The 27,508-nt window shown below is 33.1% G+C and overlaps 2 protein-coding genes across 2 annotated transcripts; both read right to left on the reverse strand.

Moving 5' to 3' along the window:
* Nucleotides 1-478: 478 nt before the first annotated feature.
* Nucleotides 479-925, reverse strand: LOC134683623 (uncharacterized). The gene has a single exon (XM_063542934.1). The coding sequence runs from the start codon at nt 923-925 to the stop codon at nt 479-481; it is 447 nt and encodes a 148-aa protein (XP_063399004.1).
* A 135-nt stretch (nt 926-1,060) lies between these two features.
* Nucleotides 1,061-2,866, reverse strand: LOC134683625 (uncharacterized). Its single transcript, XM_063542936.1, has one exon. It carries the CDS (start codon nt 2,864-2,866, stop codon nt 1,061-1,063), a length of 1,806 nt encoding a protein of 601 aa, XP_063399006.1.
* Nucleotides 2,867-27,508: the final 24,642 nt, after the last annotated feature.

Raw genomic sequence — 27,508 nt, forward strand, 5'->3', positions numbered from 1 at the left:
TTGACACTGGAACCAAGGGTCTTGCATTCACTATTGCTGTTACCTCCGATAACAAGGTAGTTAGAACTTCATGCGTAAGATTTTTCGAACCTTCTCGTAATAACATTGAATCGAGAATCTTACGTGAAACACCAATCATCCTTTCCCACACGCCTCCCATGTGGGAGGCGTGTGGAGGATTAAATTGCCACAAGACGTCGTTGTTTGAGAGAAAACTTTTCACGGAGTCTTTTTCAACAAATTCAGTAATCATATTTAACTCTTTTGAACTGCCAACAAAATTTGTTCCCCTATCTGAACGGAATTGTTTAACTTCACCCCTTAAGGCAATGAAACGACGCAACGCATTTATAAATGAAGCACTGCTGAGCTCCTCTATGACCTCTATATGAATTGCTCTACTGACAAGGCATGTAAACATAAGTGCCCATCTTTTCTGATTAGCTTGTATTCCACGAGTGCGTCTATATGCTATAGGTCATGGGCCAAAAGTGTCAACACCGACGAATGTAAATGGCGGTGATGGTGTCAATCTGTCCTGAGGCAAATCTGCCATTTGCTGACAACCGAAACAACCACGAAGCTTACGACATATCACACATTTATGCAGCAATGAAGAAACTAAACGACGACTGCCTAAAATCCAAAAACCAGCTGTACGGATAGCACCATCTGTGAGGCTTCTGCCTTGATGAGCCACTTTTTCATGGAAGTGTCGAACAATAAGTAATGATATATGGTGATGTTTTGGTAAGATAATAGGATGTTTTGAAAGATCTGAACAATCTTTGTAGTTTCGTAAGCGACCACCAACTCTTAAGGTATCATCAACATCAAGTATGGGCGATAGTTGCGAGAGAGAACTGTTGTTATGTAACGATTTTCCATGTTTGATACTGTCTATTTCGTCTCTATAAATTTCCATTTGAACCTCACGAATTATGAATTGTTGAGCTTGTTTCAAAGCATCTGGTTGTTTGTATGCATCTAAATGTTCAGGTTTATCGTTATGATGAGCTCGATTTCTAACACGTTGTTTCAATGAGGAAATTGCTCTGACTTAAGTTCTCCATTCTGAAAACTTTGAGAATCTGTGTGTCCCTAATCTATGTACATTATTTTGAGCTACAGTTTGTGTTTTAGCTACTTGCACCTCTGGGCGAATCTCCTTGTCACTATCAACATCAACCAACTGATGTGGACCGTTATCTAAATTTTCAAGGGATATGTCATAAAGAAATGCTGGTCCCTTTATCCATAAACTATTTGATAACTCTGCAGGGTTAATTCCACGTGTTGCAATATCTGCTGGATTATTTTCAGTTGAAACATGACTCCATCGTTTTGGATCACAAGAGACTCGAATTCGTCGCACTCGGTTTCCAACGTATACATGAAATCTCTTTGACTCATTTGTCAAGTAACCTAACACTATTTTGCTGTCTGAGTAAAAGTACATTTCACTTTGATCTATACCTAGATGCTCTTTGACAAGATCTGATAATTCTGCGGCAAGAACAGAAGCGCACAGTTCTAATCGAGGAATAGTATTCCCATGCGAAGGCGCAACCTTAGCTTTTCCCAATAAAAAACTAACTGTTACATGGTGTGAGTCAATTAATCTCAAATAAGCCACTGCACCTATTGCCTCTTTGGAAGCATCACAAAAGATATGAACTTCTCTGTTCGAAGCTTCTGCATATGAGATGTCACTATACATACGCGGAATACAGCATTGTTCAAGATCAGGTAACGTATTAATCCACTGCTTCCATGGATGTAGGTAAGTATCAGGTAATGGGTCATCCCATTCAGTGTGTCCTAGTGAAGTCATCATATCACGTAAGAGAAGTTTACCACGAACTGAAACAGGGGCTGTGAAGCCAATCGGATCAAACAGTGAGTTGATCGTTGATAATACACCACGCTTGCTAAATGGCTTGATGTCATGCGCTACTTGAAAGGTAAAACAGTCATTGTTAATATCCCAAGCCATACCTAGGCTTCTTTGCAAAGGTAAGCAGTCATTTTCAAATTTCAGATCTTTGAGATTTTTAGCCAGATCATCAACTGGAAACTGGCTTAACAAATGTTTGCTATTTGAGGCTATTTTATGTAACCTCAGATTACCACCACTTGACAATGCACTTTGAGTTCTCTTAACTAAATCAACAGCTGTCTCAACATTTTGACACGACAACAGACCATCGTCTACGTAAAAGTTGCGATTTACAAAATCCTTCACATCTTGATCAGCAGTCTCAGCAGATTTGCGAAGTCCATGAGTTGCCACTGACGGCGAGGGACTGTTGCCAAATACGTGAACAGTCATACGGTAATCAATCAATGGTTTTTCTATGTCATTATCAGAATGCCAAATGAAGCGAAGGTAATTACGATGCTCTTCACTCACTTTGAAATTATAGAACATTTGTTCGACGTCAGCAGTTACTGCTATAGCCTCTTTTCGAAAACGTAGTAAAATCCCTAACAGGCTGTTTGTGAGGTCTGGTCCTTTTAACAGAACGTTATTTAATGAATGACCATTACACACTGCGGACGCATCAAATACCACTCGGATATTGTCAGGTTTTCTGGGGTGATATATCCCAAACATAGGTAAGTACCAACATTCAGACGATATAGCCAATGGTGGCGCTATTTCAGCATGACCATTTTCAATGATTTTCTGCATGAATTGTATGACATGTTCTCGTTTTGTAGAATTAATTTTCAAGCTGTAATCGAAAGATTTTGCTCTCTTCAAAGCTACTTGTTTGTTGTTTTCTAATATTGGCCGATGCTCACGGAAGGGCAATGGAGCAACCCAACAACCATCTGAATTTTTAACAAAACCTGAATTCATGATCTTCAGGATGTATCGTCTCCGATTGATGCTCCAATTTTTTCATCGTTGTCAGTTGTACGGAAAATGTTTGTACCTACTTGTAATTCACTTTGGCAAGGTTTAAGAAAAGTAGCACGGCCATTACTCAAAATGATAGTCTTGTTTACATTAACGAAATCTAGAATGCCAGGCGGATGAGTTTTTCCGAGACACACTTCACCAATTATAGCCCAACCTAAAGGCAGCTTCTGTGCATATGGGAGGTTACCTTTGCCAAGACGTTGATCGAGTACATGGTGAACTGATATCAAATCTCTTCCTATCAAAAGATCAATCTGTGCATGCTCATTGATTTCAGGAATGTAAGGAGCAATGTCTACAAGATGAGGATATTGCATAGCCACATTAGGGGACGCTATTTCCTGTCTATTGTTCGGAATGTCATTACATTCTGTGATAGTTGGTAAGTCAAATGCACATGACCCATCTAAAGCTTCTATCACGTAGTCCCTAGCTAAACGTCCAGATGATGTAAATTTTCCAGCACAAGACGACAAAACATATTCAGTTTCTGGTCCATTATCAGAAAACAAATAAAAGAAGTTGGAAGTGGCCAATGACTTGTTACTTTGATCATCTATTAAAGAATACATCATGTGTGATTGTTCAGGTTGTCCTTTTGGATACACTTTTACTAACATAAGTTTTGAACATGACTTACTGGTGCCAGATAATTGACCACATATTTGTGTGCATGCTGTTATAACTTCTCATTCTCCCCCTCGTGAGATTCTGGGGGTTCGTTCTTTCTAATATTTCCGATATCGGTATGTAAAGCAGAAGGGTGTTCCCGACTTTGACAGACTGAACATTTCAAGAACTCTTTGCAGTCTCTTCTAAGATGGCGCTTAGGCCCACAACAGCGAAAACAAATTCCATTCTTCTTTAAGAACTCCATTCGTTCTGAAATTGGTTTCATGCGAAATCCTCTACATTCATTCAGTAAGTGATTAGTTCCATGCACAGGACATACCGAGTCTGAACTTTTTACTTTATCAGTGAACGGTTTCGACAATGAGGTTTCAGTACGTGCACAAGATACTAGTATCTGATTTCTTGTATTTCCATAACGATTGTTTGTTGTATTTGTAGTATTCTGTACTTTGGCTTCTCGACAATCCTCAAAGAAAAAACTGGGATCATTTTTCATTTTTGCAATCCTTTGCAAAAACTGGGTAAATACTGTAAATGGTGGATATACCATGTGGTTTTGAGTCTTATATCTGGTGGCCTCTGTTGTCCATTTTTCTTGGATATTATATGGCAGTTTTGCTATTATAATGTTTACACCAGCCGATGAGTCATAAACACTAAAAATACTTCTATACATGTCATTCTCTTTAACTGCTTCTATTTCTGAAACTATGTCAAAAAGCTCAAATAAACGTTTATTGTCTTTATTGCCGATTTTGGCAAAGTTATTAAGTTTCTTACGTAAAGCACTTTCTACAATTTCGGGACTTCCAAATCTGTCTTGAAGTCTAGCCCAAATTCTGGCTACACCTTGAGATGCGTTTCCTGCATTAGCTGCTCGAATGCTCAATGCTTGTTTGCAACTTTCGGGTCCCAACCATTTTACCAATAAGTCTAATTCTTCAGACGGAGTAACGTTTAATTCACGCATTACATTTGTAAAACTTGCTTTCCAAGCTAAGAAATAACCAGGTGTGTCATCATATTTACAGAGCCGTGATAACAACAAGTCCTTTTTAACAATGAATTGTGTAAACTCTCTACAGGCGTCTGTCTGAGTAAATGTGGCAGTAGGCATTTGATTTACTACTGCTGGTTTAAATGTAGGTGCATCAACATTTAAATTTTGAGTTAAAGGCATATTGGCATTTTGATCAGTTTGTTTTAGTATGAATTCTGCAGTACGTCTTTTGACGTCTTCTTTGTTTGGCTCTGAAATAGCACAATCTTCATCAAAATTCTCATTCAAGACTCTGAGTTCACATTCCGCTTCCTCTATATCGCGTTTCACACTTAGAAGTTTCATGTCTGCTTGTATGGCTGTTTGTTTACGCATAAGTTCAACTTCTTCTTGTGCAAATTTTGCTCTGGTCTTTGCGACTTCAACTTTGGCTCTCTGTCGAGAAAGATGAGAACTTCCTCTTGAACAATTAGATTTTCTATCTACACCAGTATTTGACGGTTCTCTAAATGCGTCGGGTGGTTGAATGATTTCTGTTAATTGTTCACTTTTAATTTTATTTAGTTCTTCCATATCAAAGGTTTGCAACATTGCTTCTAGCTTATCTATTGCTTTAGAGACTTTCTGTTGTAACGAACTAGCAATCAAATTATGCGAAGATCTTTCACGAGAACTTTCATCACACCGTTGAGAAATTAAATAGTCGTCATATTTGCGACAATTTCTTCATATTCCTTAAAATGTTTCATTAGTTCTTGTTTATAAGTACAAGCTAATGGTTTAGTCATATGGGTGTGCTCATGTATATCTCCAAAAATCATGTCTATATATCTGTGTTGAATTCGTAGTTTTGAAGTAAACTGTCTTACATTCTCCTCGAACATCAATTGTCCTTCTGGAGTAAGTCTCCTTGCCTCACGAAAAGTTCTTTCTGAATCCATGGTTATTCTTCCCGATACCGAGGTTTTTTACTGTAATGTCAAAGATAAGCTGAACCTGAGTTGTTACTATCTTTTATTGCAGACCTCCAGAGAGGGTAAAAAACTGAAAATATACAAAAATGAATCTAATAAGCACAATGTTCACAATGGACAATTTTCACAAAATAATAGTACAATTAGTATTAACAATGTTCTCCATGCATTGAAAAATATGTTTATCTTATGAAACAACAAAAAATGATCTAAAAATGCCATAAAATTACATTTTAAATAACAAAATTATAACACGAAAAGCGTTCCATACACATACTGTTTTAGGGGAAAACGTACGCCTAAATATATGGCTCTAATGGCGTTCCATACAAAAATTATCTTGACAAACCGGCGGAGTAAAATCAAAAATCGCAAATTAAGAAGCTTAAATTGACTGAGAATTGTGTCTAATAAATGCAGGAATATATCATGTATATATAACCATCAAATAAACATCGGAATGCTTAATTTAACATGTAAAATACAAAATAAGTGTGACGTGAGATATGACTCCTGAGAATCGTTTGAAATCACAATTTAAATCAAAAGGACTGACCTTAGACTTTAAATACGTTAATCGGACATACAAATAAAGGTTATAAACTACAGTTTATCAGAAAACTCACCCTGTGGAGGGTTGAATTCCATAAAAAAAAGGTTTGTTTGGCTTTGCCGCTGTTGCCGATTGGCAGACATCATCATAAAAATCAACATAATGACGGAACAGATCCGTAAATTTCCGGAGTGTGACAATACACCTACTCTGATTTAGAACTCTTAATAAAGGTATTTCACTTGATCAATATATATGTTGTATATATAACTGTGAATTTGTAATGTTATTAATTTATCCTGTAGGCTTTCCTTATAATTTCAAACAATCTGAAGCGATATGATGTTTTAAATATTTTTGCTTTATACGTTTTCAAGTCAGAATAGTCAACTCGAACACGCCTGAACTTTAAAAGGTGCACTTGAAATTGCTGATTATACACAAAATAGATTCAGTTTGATTTGAACCTGCCAAAATCGAATGTTTTATTAAAATTTGACTGTGATTCCAAACTTTACAAATACTTCGAAGCTTAATACTGCATTTCAAGTAACAAAACGTATATAAGATACATAAAATCCACAACTATGAATCTTTATTTATCGTGTAAAGCCAATAGAACATTTATTAATTCAAGTTTTCTTCTTTTTTTTAACTTATCAAACATTAATTTTCATTTCTTTTGTGTGCTTTTTACTGGGTTTCTGCTTAATTTTTTTTAATATGCTCCTTAGTTTTTATGTATAGACAGTTAACTTGTAACAGTATGTAGTATTTTTTTTTTAGGTTAATTCTGTGAAATTAACAAAAAACCTATTTTTAAAATAACCAATTGAAAAGACAAGTGTATGAACAGTGAAAACATGACAATGATAACTAAAGTTTCGTTGTCATTACACTTTTTACCTTAGCTGTATTTGGCACAACTTTTGGGAATTTTGGATCCTCAATGCTCTCAATTTTGTATTTGTTTGGTTTATAACTATTTCGGTATGAGCGTCACTGATGTTTCTTATGTATACATCTAGCGCGTCTGGCGTACTAAATTATAATCCTGGTACCATTGATAACTATTTTATACTGTACGCGTCGTTGACACAATATTGCGTTTGTCTATGAATTTTGCATGTATTTAATTATGCTTTGATATGATTATAACCAATATATAAAAAAGAAGATGTGGTATGATTGCCAATGAGACAACTATCCACAAAAGACAAAATGACCCAAACATTAACAATTATAGGTCACCGTACGGCCTTCAACAATGAGCAAAGCCCATACCGCATATAGTTAGCTATAAAAGGCTCCGATAGCCAATGTAAAACAATTCAAGCGAGAACACTAACGGCCTTATTTATGTAAAAAAAATGAACGAAAAACAAATATGTAACACATAAACAAACGACAACCACTGAATTACAGGCTCCTGATTGAAAATAACAATTTACCACCCTAACATGCAGACAGCCACCCATAATTTCCGTTGTATTGTCGAAAAACTCTGGGAGGAAATTTTTACATGTAAAATAATCCTCAGGTATACGAAAGTGTGTATTGGTAGGAAAACACAATAACTCGACAGATGTAACTATGGCTTAAGCATACAGATACACACGACGTCCGATTTCTAATTTGATAACATTTTTGAAAGTGTTTTCCATACGACAGTCAATGTACGGTTAGGTGGTGGGTGGTTGGGTGCCCGCTAACATGTTTAATCCCGCCATTTTCTGTATGAGCCTGTCCAAAACCAGGAGCGTGTAATTCAGTAGTTATATATATATTTTTGTTCACTATTTTTGCATGAATTTGGCCGTTAGTTTGCCCGTATGAATTGCACTAAATTTGTCATTTCGGTGTGTTTTATAGCGGTGTGGGCTTCGTTTATTGTTAAAGGCCGTACGGTGACCTATAGTTGTTCATTTTTGTTTCGTTTGATCTCTTGTGAAGAGCTGTTTCAATAACACATCTTCCTCTTAATATAAGAAGCAATCAAAAACAATCAATGGATTATAGGTTAACCTTTTTGGCCTGAATCTCAGAGTCGGGTGCTAGGGGTCATAGATTACCATAGAGATACATTAAGGCTTAAAAATATGTGTAAACAATGAACATGTAACTGATAGCCATACATAGTAATATAGTTACTTTAATGTGAAGATATAAAGATAAAGAGACAATTATTCATATTAACTGGTTTGCCTTCTTCAATTATGTTTTTGTGTTTGTTTAATATTTAATGTATACAGATTATGCTTATATTCCTCGAACACTAAGGTCTCTCTACTGTGGTGCAAAAATCTGATTGGTCAGGTCATTCTGGTTATAAACACCGTAAAGGTGTAATACCACCAAATCATGGTACGTCACATCCGGTTGCATACGAAAGTAGGCCTAAAAAAATATTTCCTTGAATTTGACAGTTGTAGAAAATATACCCTGCATTTCAATGCACTTAAATTTGTCTGAGTCGTAAATAAGTATGTTGGATGTCTGAAAGCATCATTCTTTTTTTATTTGATGGTCTTATAAAATATTTTGGAACGTTAAGGTTACATAGTTACCAAAGCAGATAATCAGTAAATAACAGTGTAAAAATTGGGTTGTTTACTTCCGGTGATGATTATTTTCTTATATGCAATGAAATGTAGTGTGACATTTTCACTGTATTACTGGAAAGGATTAAACTTTACACATTCAAAGTATTTCTTTAGTTGAAATAAAGGTAAATACTGTACATTTTTTTTTAAAGTGCCAATTTAACATAGCCTAATAGGGAAAAATCAATGGTGGTATTACACCTAAAGTCTATACCCACCCATATACATTTCATTCATATTTTGATTTATTTCGCAGAAGACCACAGGGACCATATTTATACTCCCCAGTTACCCTTGGGGTCATTTTTAAATTATGGGTTGAGCATAGCATCAATCATCAACCTAACCTTAGACGTTTGCTGTGTTTTTTTTTTTATGTTGGTACTGAACAATTTATGGACCCTTTTATTTGTTTAAGACACGCATACGTAATGGATTGTTGGTTGCTTAACGTTCACTTGCAAATATGTCATGCATGTTCAGGATAAGCACAAAGTAGCAACACATACTACATGTAAGTCATGGAAGGAGGCCCTCCGGAATTACGTCAAGGACGTTTGGACTGCCACTGGATAAAATGATGTATATTGAATAAGAACACAAATGTTGCCTTTCAACAGGCTATTTATGAAGCTCTCGTAAAGTTTTTGCAGGGGTTCGTACATTGTAGTTAGCGTGGTACTCTCTATACGAGACATTGGATTTTATATTCCCATTCGCTGGACGTGAGTATGTACTTTTACATCCCACACAACTAAACGGGTGGCCAACTTCGGTCAGTTTTTACTGACGGTCGAAAAAAGACCAAAGTGATCATATCTAACAGTATATTGCCTAGTCACCCTTCACCAAATTCTTTCATAAATAAAAAAAAATGGTCACAATATAGAAAGTTTTGCTGTACCTGTTAAATTAAAACACCACTTAACATTATTACAATATATGCACATTTATAAGAACTCATAATAATGTACATCCTCTCGATACTGTTTATATTGGGCATTGCACAGGTTCAGGCGTTTTATTACGTCTTTACATAAAAACGTAGGATATACTGATTAACACTTTAGATACTTTATTTTCTTCTTAGTTGTATTTCGCTTTGAAATAACTATCAGTTACTACAATTACTCCTTTGTCGATATTTTTTGTATATGTTTTTTTGTGCCTTGTACCGACATTTTGAGTTTAGCCAATTGCAACTGAATTGTTTTATTATGTTGTGTTGTTACACAAGTCTTCCAGGTTAGGGAGATCTTTGGGGCTCACATGTTTAATCCCAAAACACTTCTTTTGTCGGTCCAACGTCAGGATCCTGTAGTACATTGGTTATATAAATCTGTCATTTTTTCTTTCATTAATACATAATTCATAAGTTATAAATAAATAACCGTTAGTTTTATTGTTTTAATTTTTCATATATTTTTTTTTATCTGGGCCTTTTTTAGCGACTGTATGGTAAGACTATAAAAGTTGCTCTACACACCCACTTCATTTAAACTTTAGTGGAAAGTTGTCTCACTGGCCATCACACCATTAAAAAAAAAGTTTTACATGTAAAAAAAATCATAAAAAAAATAAAGCAGTTGGAATGACTCCTATGGCATTCGGCAAATTAAGTTCAACGAGCTTCTACATATATGTCTGCTTTCGTCTAGGCGAATTTGAACCAACATCGGTATCTGTTCATTTCATCTGGAATAACATTGACAGTCTCAATTTTCATTAGAAACATTCCAAGCAGATGTACGCTGACTAAATATTTCAATTTTGGCTTTGTATGACAGATATTTTAAGTTCAACTTTTTTTACTAAGTTAATAGATAAACATTTACAATAAAATACAGTTAAGGGGTCGCCGACACCATCTCGACCTTGACAAGAAAGTGATTTGTGACGGTTTTTGTCAACGAACTGTACAGTGATTTTTCGAAAACGCACAACGAACGCAACACATTTGGTGGAACGAACAATACGGTAAGAGAATATTTATTTTGTGTGATATTGCGTTTATTCTAAGTTCTAGGGCACATTCGAAGGCACGTAGTATTTCAATGTATAGTTATTTAGTATTGCTTAAGGTATTAATACTCAAAGGTGTATGCACGAAAAGATATTCAGCATTGTTTATATCATTAACCGTATAAAATTGCACCATGTCTGTGCGTTTTGCATATTGCAGTTTTATCAAACGTTTTATACAATATCTAAAACTTACAACAATTGTATAATTGAATAAATAAACTAACATGCACATTGATATATTTATATTTACTCAAATAAGTTCTAGAGAGGCATTCGAAGTCATTGTCATCCCAAATGTTGTCCTGATTATCGCTTCAAACGCTTCAACGTCCAGATACATTTGTATCGGGGTTTTGAGGGGTGATGGTGTGTGTCATGAATATATACACAATATTCTTTCCTTTACATTTAACAATAAAAATTGATGCGATCTGATTCTGATTTAAGCGTGACCTTATAGAGCTATTACATATACTGTTAGTACATATAAAGTTTAATGAATAGTTTAACAAGGAACTGTCGGATCAACAGCATAACGGATTTCTAGCATTTCTCATTTCATACCTTACATATATATATATATATATAACAAACAATTCCATTGGGTCACACGTAATCATGTGACATTGAAGAATTCAATAATGTTTCCCCATTTAATTGACAGAAAGGACACACAACCCATACAAAATTATACCAGCAGAATGGAAATGGGGAATGTGTCAAAGAGACAACAACCCGACAAAATAAGAACAGCAGAAGGTCACTGACAGGTCTTCAATGTAGCGAGAAATTCCCGCACCTGGTGGCGTCCTTCAGCTGGCCCCGAAACAAATATATACTAGTTCAGTGATAATGAACGCCATATTAATTTCCAAAGTGTACACAAGAAACTAAAATAAAAAAATTACAAGACTAACAAAGGCCAGAGGCTCCTGACTTGGTACAGGCGCAAAAATGCGGCGGGGTTAAACATGTTTATGAGATATTCACCCTCTCTCTATACCTTTAGCCAATGTAGAAAAGTAAACGCATAACAATACGCACATTTAAAATTCAATTCAAAAGAAGTCCGAGTCTGATGTCAGAAGATGTAACCAAAGAAAATAAACAAAATGACAACAATACATAAATAGCAACATGTATATGAGTCTTGTGTAGACGAAATGCGCGTCTGGCGTATTTAATTATATTCCTGGTACCTTTGATAACTATTTTACACCACTGAGTGTTGACATGAATAATAATTATATATAGTACCTAGTGTTGACAGTGGGTTACTTGCCATTAATTTTTATACCCCTTCCAAATGTATTTCTCCATGTTCAATGCCTTAAATTGCAAGTAGGGGGATGAAATTACACTGTCAAAAAATTTGGATCCAGTATTTTAAAGGAAAGTAGTGATTTGGTCCAGTTGAAAAAGGTTGTCAAAAGATTTCAAGACGCCCTGAACATAAAAAAGTTTTCTATAAATTTGATATAATTTGTCCCAAAAGTAGTACAACACACTGTGAAAGTTTCTTTGAGAAAGCGCAGGTGGGATTTTTTTTATTTTCATTTATGTTCTAAAAGAAATGCACTACGAATTAATTGTGTTCTCGGACCATTTTCATAAATTTCCTGTTTACAAAACTTTGAATTTTTCGAAAAGCTAAGGATTTTCTTATCCCAGGACAACAGTCCTCATCGTGTAACAATTTTATAAGGAACACTTTAACAGAAAAAAAAAACATCTATCTACAATCACATTCATTGATTCGTGTGTCTGACGTCAGAAAATTTTACGTCATATTTATTTGTCGTTCAATGTATATATAACAAATTTATAAATTTCACATAGGCAAATTTAAATGTTTGCATACATGGCTTTAAATCAAAATTATGTAAAAATGATTTTCAGAAACAGATCGAGATTAAAAATAGTCCAAAATTTACATAGATTGATATTTCATGTAACCATTATTTGACGGATTTGGCTATTGTTTTATATCCTTTTGGTAACATGGCTTTCACGTGATTATGATTTATAAATCTTCACGTGATTATGTTTTAAATCTCTTTTTTTCAAAATGTTTTGGTTTGATCATTCCTGTTAAAGATAAATTCAAAAAAGGGCTTTGGAAAATTATTTAATTAAGTGTCATTTGAATTAACCCATGGGTAAACTATTGTTATTTTACAAAAGGACAAATAAGTTGTCATATATATTGTTTATATTAATATAAGTGGTTGGTATTATGCTACAATATGGCATTTAATTATCTCAATGATATATACATGTCACTTAGAATTTTAAACCAGTACAAATCATCAAATGAATACATATCCAATTTCAACCTGTGAATCATTTTGAAGGGCTTGACATAAACCTGTATATTGTCCGTATTCCTTATATTGTCCGCCCGCACTAACCACGGAATACTAAGACTCAGATGACGAAATATCTACTTGTTCATGTGTATCATATCGTCATGGAAATTGGAAATATCTACTTGTTCATGTGTATCATAGCTTTAAGGAAATTATAACTATTGGAAATTATGATGTGCTTATCAACGTTGTCATTTGTTAATGTTTCTTTAGTCGTAAATGTTTGATTTCGCTGCCTGTGTATTGGAAATAAGGTGAACATTCTTATTTACATGCCCTATCGTCCGATATAGATAATGTTTAGTGCTAGAGATAATTTTGTTTTAGATGAGGACAATTATTTACTGGGTATGTTCCGTGCTGGTTCGGTTATATCCTATATATCAATGCTAATGAACGTAGTCATATTTACTATACTCTGTCGTAAAAATTTACGTTCACCTGCTACAATACTTATGCAAGGTTTAGCTGTAGCTGATTTATTAACTGCATTTTCGTGCTATGGTCTCGAACCAGTATTCCAGTCACAATATGTTTGTTATTTTTACATTTGTTATTTACCATATCCGTATTGTTCTATTTCTTCTCATCTCTCGATATTATCCTTCACATTCCACAATGTATCATCAATGATTACAACATGTCTCGGGATACAGAAAGTCATAGCCATCCTATTTCCAATCTGGACTAAAAATCAGCTGACCAAACAAAAAGCTGCAATTTGTTGTGTTTTGTGTTTCTTATTATCCATAGCAATAGGGTTTCCAAGACATTTTAGCATTTGGTCTGAGAAATACAATGATCTAGATTTCACAGATGGTTGTCTTGTTCATTCCGGAGGTGATGATATATTTGAATACTCATCTGTAACATATCTCCTGATCCAAACCGTTCTTTTGACAAGTTGTTGTCTAGTGATGATGATATCTACAATATTCATCGTCTACAAGTTAATCACTAACAAGTTTTCAGGCCGGATGACAGAACAACGGAGACAAGAAAGAAGATCAGTGGCAATGATCATTGTAGTTCTTATTGTTTTCTTCATTACAGAAGTTCCAAAAGTAATTGTGTACTTGTGGTGGTGTTTTAATTACCTTAATGGTATTTTATTTACCGGAATAAGTATTCATACATCAACAATGCAATCATTATTGCTGATTCAAAGGTATGAATATGCAATGTCATGGTTTTTATCTGTTTTTACAGATGTGTTTCATAATAAGAAAGTGAACGGACATTTCTCTGCTAATATGCTAATGGAATGTATAAGAATGTTTACAATTATAGGGTGTATGTCAAATTTTATCATCTATATAATCATGTCAACCAAAATGAGAAATGAAATCGGTTTGCTCCGCAAGAAAATAATTATCCAATGTACACTGCAGAATCAAATGCACCAAAGAAAGGAAACTAGACTCAAACAACCAAGACAAAACGGGTTAAATGAGTTAGAGATGAATACATCGGAACAACCAGGACAAAACCGTTTACTTGAGATAGAGATGAATACGACGGTACAACCAGGACAAAACCGTGCACATGAAATAGAGATCAAAACGATCAAACAACTGCGACAAAGCTGTACACATGAGATAGACATGAATACGACGAAACAATCAGGACAACATCGTTCATATGAGATAGGGATAAATACGACGAGACAACCAAGAGAAACCCATTCACATGAGGTAGAGACGAATACGTCGGAACCGCAAGACCAAAACTGTTCACATGATCTAGACATGAATATGTTGGAACACCAAGGTCAAAACCGTGCATATGAGGTAGAGATAAATACGACATAACAACCAGGACAAAACCGTTCACATGAGATAGAGATGAATACGTCGGAACACCAAGGTCAAAACCGTGCATATGAGGTAGAGATAAATACGACATAACAACCAGGACAAAACCATTCACATGAGGTAGAGATGAATACGTCGGAAAAACCAGAACAAAGCCATACACATAAAATAGAGACAAAAACGATCAAAAAACTAAGACAAAGCTGTACACATGAGGTAGACATGAGTACGATCAAGCAACTAAGACAAAACTGTACAGATAAGGTAGACGTGAACACGAACGAACAACTAGGACAAATTCGTACACATAAGGTAGATAATAAACGGAAGAACAACTAAGACTAAGCTGTACTCTCGAGTTACACATGCATACGTCGGAACAACCAGAACAAAACCGTACACACGAGAGAGCGATGAATACGTCGAAACAACCGGAACAAAGTTATTCACCCGAGATAGACATGAATACGACAGACCAACCAGGACAAAGCCGTTCACATGAGATAGATACGAATATGTCGAAACAACCAGGCCAAAGCCGTTCACATGAGGTAGAAATGAACACGATAGGGAAACTTAAACAAAGTCGAACACATGAGGTAAAGATGAATACGATAGAACCACTAAAACCACTAAAACAAAGCCGTGCAAATGAGATAGTAAAGATAACTGAAGAAGATAATGACCTCCTCACAGTGTAAAGTTGTACATGTATGTTCCTTTAGTTCGTGGTTTTAATCGTTATTAGTATGTCACAATGTGATTTTTGTTTATGGTTTATGTTAAAATTTCCCGTTACAAAATGAATTTATATGTGACTTTAAAGTTCCTTTTAGATTCACCCAAAAAAAAATTATCATTTCTACGGTTTTCTGCATGTTAAGATATAAGCGATTCAAACGCACACGTAATTTATAAACTCTATTTGCAATGACCATTATGAAAGCTATGACTTTATTTTTCAAGATAGATATATTCATGATAAAACATTTTTTATTGTCTGTTTATCTTTCCAATTTAAGCCATGGCTTTGTCAGTTTATTTTCAATCTATAAGTTTGTCTATCCAATTGATACATTTCGTCTCACTTTTTTTTTATTAAGTAAAAAACAAAATTAGAGCATATGAGAATTAATTTTAAAATCCAATTGCTTAGCATGTTTTATTAATTTTTTATTTAATAAACAATGTTAAAGCGCTTTTTTACTTGCTACAAGCACTTTTTGTCAACATTCCATTGTAAATTTTGTTTCTCTTCCTGTAAAAAGCCAGGTTGAAACATTGGTTCGAACAAAAATATAATAATTTGCATTTGTCTGATTTCTGCAATTCATCACTTAATTTTCATTTTTCATATAAATATTCTTACACATTATTGCACGCCTGTTTCAAATCTCAAATTGCAGGTTTGAGACAATAACTAGACGGACTGTGTTCTTGTATTTTAAAATTAAAATGACGGTTTGCAGTAAGTCTATCTCTTAATTCGAATTCAAAATAGTATATCCTAATAGTCCAGTCAAAATAAATGTTAACCTTAAACTAATTGCAACTGAGAATGTTTTGGTTCTAATATATAGCAACAAGCCCCAAATATACACAGAAAAATTAAGTTTGAGAAAACCTCAAAATTATCAAATTTGATTTCTTATTGATATTAACATTGGAAAGGTAGAGAAAAATTAGTCAGTTTCTTGTTGAATTTTTTTTAACATTCATGTCAAATATGATACTTTGATGGGGTAATCAGTTCGAATTTGTCTATGGCCGTGTTCACACCAAACGTCGTGTAGAGTAAACATGTTTACAATTAGTTTAGTGTAGTGTACACTAGTTTCACATTACATTTGTTCACATCTATAAACCTTGTTTAGCTACCTGTACATACGATTTGTTCCCACTTGTAAAGTATATGTCATTTAAATGTTCATTAAGTAGAACTGAATTCAAAATTTTGGGACAATTTTTTTAACGGTAAGGAAACAACCATTTGACTTCAAAAGGGGGTCGGGGTGGGAATGGAAATATTCCGATCCCTAATTGATAAACAAACAAAAAAATTGTCATACAGATGATAAAAAAAATCTTCTGAATCATGAGTTTCCCCATACATTATAGTGTTAAATATTGAAAAAAAAGTATTTGATCACCATCATCGAAAAAAAAGGAATAAAAACGTACGCGCGAAAACAATATCTGACTCACATAAAACAAACCTCCCTCTTTTTATAAATTAAGTGGTTGCTACTTTATGAAAGCCATTTTTATAATTTGAAGTAGTTTGAAAATACTAGAGATGTCTCGATTACGCATTAGAAAACGTTAGCTGCAGCAGGGTGCTTACAGCCGAAAAAAGGGATTGAAATATTAGGGATCACTACATTTTTATCTTTTCTGTTCGTTTCAAATGGTATTTCTTCTCCAAGGAGTATTTGGTAAAGGAATAGGGTAACATTTTTTTATTTATTTTAAGTGTTATTAGTCGTGCATTTATGCGTGAATCGTTGTTTGAGTAAAGATCATTGGCGAATATTTTTGTGTACGTAAAGTCGATTCGGGAAGACCTTTTCAAATTAATTAAGCGAACTATTTCCTTCATCATTTTTGGAGGGGGAAGGGGAGCGGAGGTAGGGGGGCATGAGCTATTGATTTTTTTTAGGACAAATTTTGGCGACAGATCGAAACCAAGCATTATATATAGTGGCAGCTGATGTAGAACCAAACAATTTTTTTTTCAGGGCCAAAAACTGGAAATTTGTTTCTAAAACAAAATCCATACCTCATTATACTCAACTATAATAGCCCCCCCCCCCCCGAAAATCAATTGATTACTGCCTTATGGGTGCGGCAATGATGGGGCTTTGAGTCTTGATCAGGGGTTAATAAAGTACGTTAATTTTTTTTAACCCAAAAAAATCTGTAAAATTTAGGCAACAATTTCTGTAAAGAACTATACTAATAATTATCAAAAATATCAATTTTGCTCAAAAATAGTTTCCTCCTTAATATATACACGGTAAATCTAATGTCCTAAATGCCTAGTTTTGTGTACACTTAACCTACACAAGGCCTACATTGACTATCGACTGTGTGTAGATAAAACATGATTTAAACTACATGTAAACATTGAGTTTTATCAATGGGAACTCAATTGTGTTTAGTTTACGTGTGAGTTACACTAACACAACACCGAATTTAGGTCAATGTGAACACGGCCTATGTTATATAATCTTCTGCTGATGAAATGTACAAAACCGAACTGTTATGGGTATTTGATTTTTTTTGGCAGATTTTTCATTAAAGAATTTACAAAAAAATCTTCTGTTGCAATTACTTCAAGGTTAGGGTAATTTTTTTGCTTGATTAACTGTATTATAGGTATACAATGACACTAATAATTAAGCCAATAAAAAGGGTATTAACCTTTAATTTTCATAAGACTGTTATATAACAATTATTGTCTCGTATTTTGTTTAAGATTTTGTCGTTAGCTTCCTTCTATCGACATAATTTTAAAGAATAAGGAGGTATGCTTGCTATTAAAACAACTGTCTGAAACAGACCAAGTAAAATGTATATAAGCAAATAAAGTTCATGCAGTTATTGATCTGAATGTATTTTGTAAATGCCCAAGTTGTCAAGTATAATTGGTATGGAAAACTCGGAAAATACAAGTGAGAGGTTGAGCGCTATAAAACTAGGTTCAATCCGTCATTCTGTTCATTTGAAAATACCTGTACAAATTCAGGAATATGACAGTTGTTGTCTGTTCGTTTGATGTGTTTTGTCATTTCATTTTGCCATGTGATTGAATTTTCTTCGGAGTTCAGTATTTTTGTGTTTTTCAGTTTTTCATATACTCAGTTATGCAGTATGCTGCTTCGTTTATTTAAATGTCATGGTCACTGATGAGAATGGATTTAACAACTGTATGTTATGTTCATATTATGTTTATTCATGTCGTTGCATTTTATTATTTTTGTTTGATGTATTATGAAGTGTGTTCATATTTATGTATGCCATTAATTTCATTATTGTATAACTTTGCATTATTTTTTATTTAACCAATGAATGATTTCTCCCATTAATGGCAGTGTTAATTATAACATTAAAATGACAATATTACACGACAGGGTTCGATGTTGTGTCTCTGTCGTATCGTATACGTTTCCCTCAATTTTAGTTTGTAGCCCTGTTTTGGTTTTTTTCTCTTTCGATGTTATTATGTTGCACAAATCCTCAAACGGAGTCGAATAAGTACATAAAATGCAAACTGGAAATTATTGAGGTCCTTGCGAAACTCATCCCGCTGGTATCTTTTTTTCCTCTTTCATCAATCCTTAAAAAAATCAACTGCAAACCTTAACCTGGAATATCAGGGATTTTACATTTTCTTTGAATTATTATGATTTAGTTATGCTTATTTAGAACGTAAGGACAATTTATGTAATTTGAGTAATTGAGTATATTGATCTGAAATATTGATTGCTTTTTATATTTCATTATGTAGTTTGTTATCAATATGTCATGAGCATTACGAAATAAAAGCTAATATTGAAAGATTTTACTTTTTGAAGGTTTGTCAATTTCAACTAATACACATGATCGGTTTCATAAACATGTTTTTTTTTTGTTTTTGTTTTTTTTATATATATATTGAAATTTAATCAAACTGCTATCTTTTTTTTTTTTTAACTTTTGATTTTTTTATTTCCAACAATTACAACATATACATGATATACATACAATATAATACATATAAGATAGATACAATGTCATTTTTATAAATAAATCTTAATTGGAAATATTTTACATTTTCTATTGAAAAGATAAGAAATAAAAAAATGAAATAAAAAATAAAGAAATAAATAAAGAAGGAAAACAAAAAACAAAAAACAAAAACAAAACTCAAAAGGATTATCCAGTTACATCCCTATCTTTATTTTTAATATCACATAATTGTGCTGAAAAAAAAATTAAAATTTACGAGACATATTTCTTTTGTAACAGCCATCAACACCGATCAAGTACATAACATGGCAATAATATTTTCTTTAAAAAAGATTATAATTAAGTAGTCATAAGTAATTGTAACAACAACAAAAAAGACATAAGCCGGTATACAATAATAGTTTTTCAAAAACATTCCATACATTGTCAAATTCAGTTATCTTTTTATTTTTTACAGCCATCATACTCTCTAATTTATACATATCTTTCAGTTTTATTATAATTGCTGGCAATGAGAGATTCTTTTTAAAGCATCTAGAATTATACATATATTGTTTAATATAAAGAAAAATCATGTTATATGGGTTATTGGGAAATATCTTGGATAAGTCTCCTAAAAGAAAGTTTAATTTATTCATTGGGAGACTTAGTCCACCGGAAAGGAACCAGTTATCAACATCCTGTAGAAAATCTTGTACAGTATTGCAATTCCAAAATAGGTGTTCTATAGACTCATTTTCTGATTTACAAAATGTCCACAAAGGATCATCAGTCAATTTTATTTTAACTAAATACTGATTTGTGGCAATAATGCAATGGTTAATCCTATATTGCAGCCACTGTAATTTACTATTTTAGTAACAGCAAAAGGCTTTTTTCCAGTTCAGGTTCTGTTCACCTAAAATTTTAACCCACTTAAGCTGTCCAGTAGGAATAACATTATTTATTGTCAATACAGAATACATATCTTTTGATCCTTTACAATGTTTTAAAAATATTTGTAGACATGATGGTATAAAAGGACAAACTAATTTGTAAGATCCTTTAGGGAAAGATTTGGATGCCTCTTTCACTGCCGAAATAACATTGCTAAATTTAAGAAAATCTGTGTTAATGTTATACATTTGCTTAAATTGATCAAATAAAATATACAATCCATTTTGGTCAACTATATCATTGACAAATCTAATACCACTTTTGAACCAATCTTGATAAAATACTGATTTATGACCAATCTTAATATTATTATTTAGCCATAGTGGATTTGATAAAAAATGAATCTTAAGTAAAATTTCTTTCCTTTTGAATAATCATTTCCCAGGATCTTAGTACATCTTTCCAAAAATGGTTGTTAACTGTCATATACAGTTGTCTAATATAATCAACACCACAACTAAACAACTTTCTTTTATCTACATTTGACATGAAAATATTTTGCCATTTACTATCTCTCTGCAAAATCCTCCTAATCCATGTTGATTTAAGGTGGTACCCAACACTTTCACTAAAATTAATTTGGCTCGTTTAATTTTCATAAAATTTTGACCCTTTAACAAAAATATGAAAATTTCAAAAATTTTGAACCAACCGTTTTGTCAGAAAAAATACACTGGTTATATAGAAGTTTGACAAACATCAATTTTCATCATTGAGAAGCTTAATATTCCCTTTAAAACACAACGTAATTAAAACGTTTCACTGACTTTACAGAGTTATCTCCCTGTAGTGTTAGGTACCACCTTAAGTGCTGTTATAAACATATTCAAATCAAGCATTTTCAAACCAGCCTCCAAATAGTCTTTGATTAGAATATCATTCTTAACTCTATGTATAGGTGAGTTCCATATGTTTGAATAAATAAGTTCATTTATTCTCTTAATAATATCATCTGAAGGATTTGGCAGAGAGATAATGAGATGGTTTACAATAGGCAAGACTAGAGTCTTAATCACAGTTATTCTCCCTATAACAGTTAGATTCTTTTTAGACCATAAAAATGATTGTTCATAGAAGTAAAATGTTTAATCGCATTCACTCTTTGGATTTTTTGGTGAATCTGGTCACAGGATTATCTTTGTTAAAACGGCGCCTTGAAAATATTGATTTTTCCCTGCGTGTCTGTGTCTCTAACGTTTGTTGAGCTATAGCGCGGACTTAGTGTGGTCTTACCAATTTCAAAACATCGATCACAGATGTAATAAGCTAGATAAAAAACCCTTGATTTGGGTGAGGTTGTGAAATCTTGTAAATTCAATTTTTTGTTCATGGTTCTAGGTTTGGACTGTCAACCTTATATTTAGAGTAACATATTTAAAGTAGGCTATTTTATTCCAGACGAGACATTATATATGACAGTTGGAACTTTATTCCGTTAGCTCAAGTCTGATCGTCCGTTCTTATGACATTTTGATATTTATGTCTTGGTTGTTTTTTTTGTCCAGCCCTCGATATACACACGTTCATTATGGAGTAAACTATTTAATATAATTTAATAAGTTATAGGTCAGACCTGGCTTTTTTTGGGTTACACTTCTAATTAGATTTCTGGTTTGAGGTAGATTAAAGTGGTGGTTACTGTAGATTTAATTATTTTGTAGGATTGAGTTAAATTGTAATTTCGTGGGTCTGGATGGAAACCGTAGGTAAATTTGCACTTCGTTACATGTGTGAACTATCAATACCATTGCCAACCACAAACAATATAGGTATCCCACAAATGGTGATGAATTCACAAGAGTTAGCTTGAAAATAAAATAAATACACAAAAAAGAATATATAGTATGTTTACATATGAAAACATTGTCTTCAGCGAAATGAACTTTGACGTTTTACCACAGTAACTGTATGTCATCGGCCTTCGACAGAAAAAAAACCCCATATCACATTGCAAGCTATAAGTGACCCTGACCTAACACAGCATAGATCCTGGTAAACTTCTCGATCCTAACGACTCCTTCGTCGTTCGGGTTAATAAGGGCCAAATGTTTAACGTCGCCACATTATTTGTCTATGTGCCTGTCCCAAGTCAGGATCCTGTAAATTCAGTGGTTGTCGTTTGTTTATGTGTTAAATGTTTGGTTTTCATTCATTTTTTTTTTACATAAATATTAAAGGCCGATAGTTTTCTCGTTTGAATTGTTTTACAAATTGTCTTTCGGGGCCACTTATAGCTGACTATGCGGTATTGGCTTTGCTCATTGTTGAAGGCCGTACGGTGACCTATACTTGTAAATGTATGTGTCATTTTGGTCTTTTGTGGATAGTCGTCTCATTAGCAATCATACCACATCTTTTTTTTTATATACAAATTAAATTATATATACCGACTGGCTCGGTCAATAACTATAACTCAAAAAACATTTGCGTATGCTTAAAAATACATCGAGGGATGCGGAAGATACCAGAGGGACATTAGATATTTGGGGGAAATGTTACTCTTATGACACTTTATAAAAGTTTGTATGTCAGTGAAATAGGCTCCGTAGAACACGTACCTTAATACATATTGTGTTACCATTTAAGCCGCAATTGATACATGTATCATTGGTTTCTCCATTACAGTATTCGCCCAGGTTTTTAGTTAATGCAATACTGTTAGAAGGGATACAGTTATGTCGACTGAGCAATAACATTTAAATGTTGTCGCTAGAAGAACACTCCAATAAATGGTAACTTTTATTATGTGTTCCTCCCATAGAAACAATTTAGAAAATGCATGGTACCTGTTATAATACCCTTTCATGGGGAACTTTCCACGAACGGTAAAATTGTAATGATTTATTGTCCATGCATAAGTTAAATAACAAGATAACAAAAATACCGAACTCAAAGAAAATCAAAGAAAATTAAAAACTGTAAGTCTGTTATCACATTTAATACTGATGAACCATCATTGTTTAGTGAAATTTTACATCACATCTCTTGCTATACTAATACTAGCATCTTGATGTGTGGTGACTGGAATGTTGTACAAGATTTTCATATGGACTCTTATAATATTCTGCACAATAGAAATTTGAACATTCGTTATAAGATTGAAGGAATTTCACAAACGTTTGAACTTTTAGATCCATGGAGAACCTGTCATCCAGATGACAAAAAGTTTACTTGGCGTCAAACCTCCCCTATCAAGCAGAGTCGATTAGATTATTTTTTAGTGAGCAAAGACTTATTTTCACTTATGAAAATGCAAAAATTATACCTGGATACAAAACCGATCACTCAGCCATTGTTTTCTAATTTTCTGCCAGTCTTGATAAAAGGGGAAAGGGATATTAGAAGTTCAATTCACAGTTGTTGAGAGATACTGTATATGTTGAAAAGGTAAAGATGTGTATAAAGGATACTGTTTCTGAGTTCTATCTTTCAGACAGAAGAGATGACCTATTTCATGTACAATTTTCTTGTAACGATCATTTTTCTTGAAGTACTAGAGATGAAAATCCGATCCTTGTCCATTACACACAGTATATTTAAATCAAAAAAAGAAAAAAGAGCTACTCTGAAACTTGAAGAAGATATACAAAATTTAGACATTATTATGAATACAGCCCCTACTGAAGCTGTACAGACCAGTTTAAATGATAAAAAAGTAGAGTTAGAATCCATGCGAGAGCAGAAGATAGAGGGTTTACTATTAAGGTCCCGGGAAAACTGGCATGAAAATGTTGAAAAATGTTCTCAATACTTTTTAAAATTAGAAAAGTGAAATTTTATAAAGAAGACAATAGTTGAAATGATTGGTGATCATGGTAATCATATATCTAACCAATCCACGATTCTCTCAGAACAAAATAATTTTTATAAAAAATTGTATTCAAAGAGAAAAATTTATTGTTCAAGTGAAAGCTTTTATTCTCATGATGTTGCCCTCACCCAGGAACAACATGACCTGTATGAGGGTAACTTGACATACGAGGAATGTGCTTTAGCATTGAGTAAGATGAAAAATGGGAAGTCCCCAGGAAGCGATGGATTTACTGTCGATTTTTACAAATTCTTTTGGAGAAATCTTGTACCATTTGGCTATCGATCATTATTTTTATGGATACGAATCTGGACTTTTTTCAGATTTTCAATATCAAAGTGTCATAACTTGTATACTAAAAGAAGGAAAAGATAGGCGATATATTGGTAATTGGCAACCTATCAGCCTATAGAATACAGACATTAAGATAGATTCTGCACCTATAGCAGAGTTAAGTCTGTATTACCATTTATTATAAGTGACACTCAAAAGGGATTTATCAAGGGGAGATTCATTGTAGAGAATACTAGATTATTGTATGATTTGATGCATTATCTTGAAGATCACAACATGAGCGCCTTACTTTTATTAGTGGATTTTGAAAAGGCATTTGACTCTGTTGACTGGGTATTTTTACAAAAAGCATTTAAAAGTTTTAATTTTGATCCTTCGATGTGCAAATGGTTTGAGACTTTCTACAAAAGTGCTAAAAGTTGTGTAATCAACAAGGGCAATTTGTAATTTTTTTTCAATCTTGAGAGAGGTTGCAGACAAGGTGACACGCTCTCCCCTAATTTGTTTGTTATTGGTGTAGAGTTATTATCGTTGAAACTTAAGTCAAACCCCACAATTCACGGTATCATTATTAATGAAAAAAAAAACACTTTTAAGTCAGTATGCAGATGATACGTTTCTAACTTTAGATGGTAGTGAGACATCACTACAAGAAAGCCTCAATTGTTTTGATTCTTTTTATATGTTATCTGGATTGAAAATGAACAAATCAAAGACAAGAGCTGTTTGGATTGGTAACAAAAAATATTCTGATCAAATATTGTGTCCTAATTAAAATCTTATGTGGTCACACAAAAACTTTAGACTTTTAGGAATAGATTTGTCGTTTGATTTAAAAAGTATTCTTGATATTAATTTTAGAAAAAAGATCAAAGAGGTTTCAGCTATACTAAAAAGCTGGCAAGATAGAAAATTAACATTACTAATTAAAATTACTGTAATTTAGACTCTTGCATTACCAAGACTGATTCATTTGTTGATTACCTTGCCAAATTTACCTCACTCACAATTAAATGAGCTGAGTGCTATGTCTTTTAATTTCATTTGGAATGGTAAGACTGATAGAGTAAAGCGTAGTAATCTTATTGCAGATTTTTCACAGGTAGGATTAAATATGGTGCATCTGCAGTCTTTCTGTACATATCGTAAATTATCTTGGGTAAAGAGATTTTTATCAAATTCAGAAGGTTCTTGGCAGAATTTTTTACTAGAAGAACTAAAACAGTTAGGTGGTGACAGAGTCTTTACATTACAAAAGGATAAGATTAAAGAAATTTCTAATTGTGTAAAAAAACCATTTTGGAAAGACATATTTGAATGTCTACACATGGCAAAGCCTTATACAAAGTTATGTGTTCCAGAAATTGTGTCATTGGATATCTTAAACTTTATACCACTATCTGAATACCCTGTTTATATGAAATGGAAATTATATGGTATACAGTTTATAAGGGACATTGTAGATAGTCAAAGTAAATCACTACTAACATTCCAACAAGTAAGACAAAAACTTAATTTGGAATTTTTTTTGAGATACTATAGTTTATTATCTAACATTCCAAAATATATCAAAAAATACATCAAAGACTATTGTGATTGAACTTCGAAAATTTTGTTCCTTTTGATGGATTTTCTAAAAGGATCTTGGAAAATAAGAAGTTAAAATTTGTATACAGAGATCTTGTAGATAAAGTATGCATACTCCCATATGAGAATTTTTTTAAATGGGAAGATGTAACTAACTCTTAAATCTCAGAATGGTCTAAGTATTTTTCTCTTTTGAAAAGATGTTGTAGGGATACATATTTAAAGAACTTTCAATATAAAATATTACATAGAATTATACAAAAGAAACAAAAAAACATTTATTTTATGATTGTAATGTTACATACAATTTTTGGTTGTCATTTTTACAGAAATTTAAATTATTTGATGAGCATTTCAGCATTAGCAAGATGGAAATTTTATTGGGATTTATTACTAAGAGTTTGTTTATAAATTTGTTAATAATTATAGCTAAAAACTACATCTTTAGATGTAAGTTAAGAAATATAGCTCCTAGCTTTATAGGACTTAAATTCAGAATAAAACAATACCAATCAAATGAATGTTATATTGCAAACAAAAATAATAGAGCAGCATCTTATGAAAGATTCTGGTCCCCACTACATACAATTTTGTCATGATTTATTATCATTTATACTATAAATTATTTTATAATGAGCAGTGGTATTTTGAATTTTTACTTTATATATATACATGCATGCATACTAATGGTAAGATTGCAGTGAGAGAAAGTGTGAGTGTGAGCAGCTATATTCTTCTTTTCTTTAATAACTATATTCTAGTATTATGAATATAAATTTAAAAAAAACCAAATGGATAGTCTTGTATATAACTTTCAATGCTTACCCCAAAAACCTTAGTCAGGTGGTGATTGTAGGGGTATTGTAAAATCCTGACTATTGAAAAACAAATAAAAGATAAAAAAAAAGTCTGTTATCACATGGAAAACACAATAGCTGGGTCAATATCTTTAATTGTTTTACATAGGCGGAAATGATAACGCTTTTACTTGTAGCTTAGTCCATATCGTAAACTCCCACTTTATGACAGTTCCATACATATTTAATAGTTATCAACGGTACCAGGATTATAATTTAGACGCGCGTTTCCTCTACATAAGACTCATCAGTGACGCTCAGATCATAATAGTTATATAACCAAACAAGTACAAAGTCGAAGAGCATTAATGACAAAAACTTCCAATGCATTGTCAACAATGAGTTTGCAAAACAAACATGCAATAGGTAAACATGTCCAACATTGGTATAGA

Source organism: Mytilus trossulus, chromosome 9 (genome assembly GCF_036588685.1).
Source record: "Mytilus trossulus isolate FHL-02 chromosome 9, PNRI_Mtr1.1.1.hap1, whole genome shotgun sequence".
In the NCBI taxonomy this organism is placed as follows: Eukaryota; Metazoa; Mollusca; class Bivalvia; order Mytilida; family Mytilidae; genus Mytilus; species Mytilus trossulus.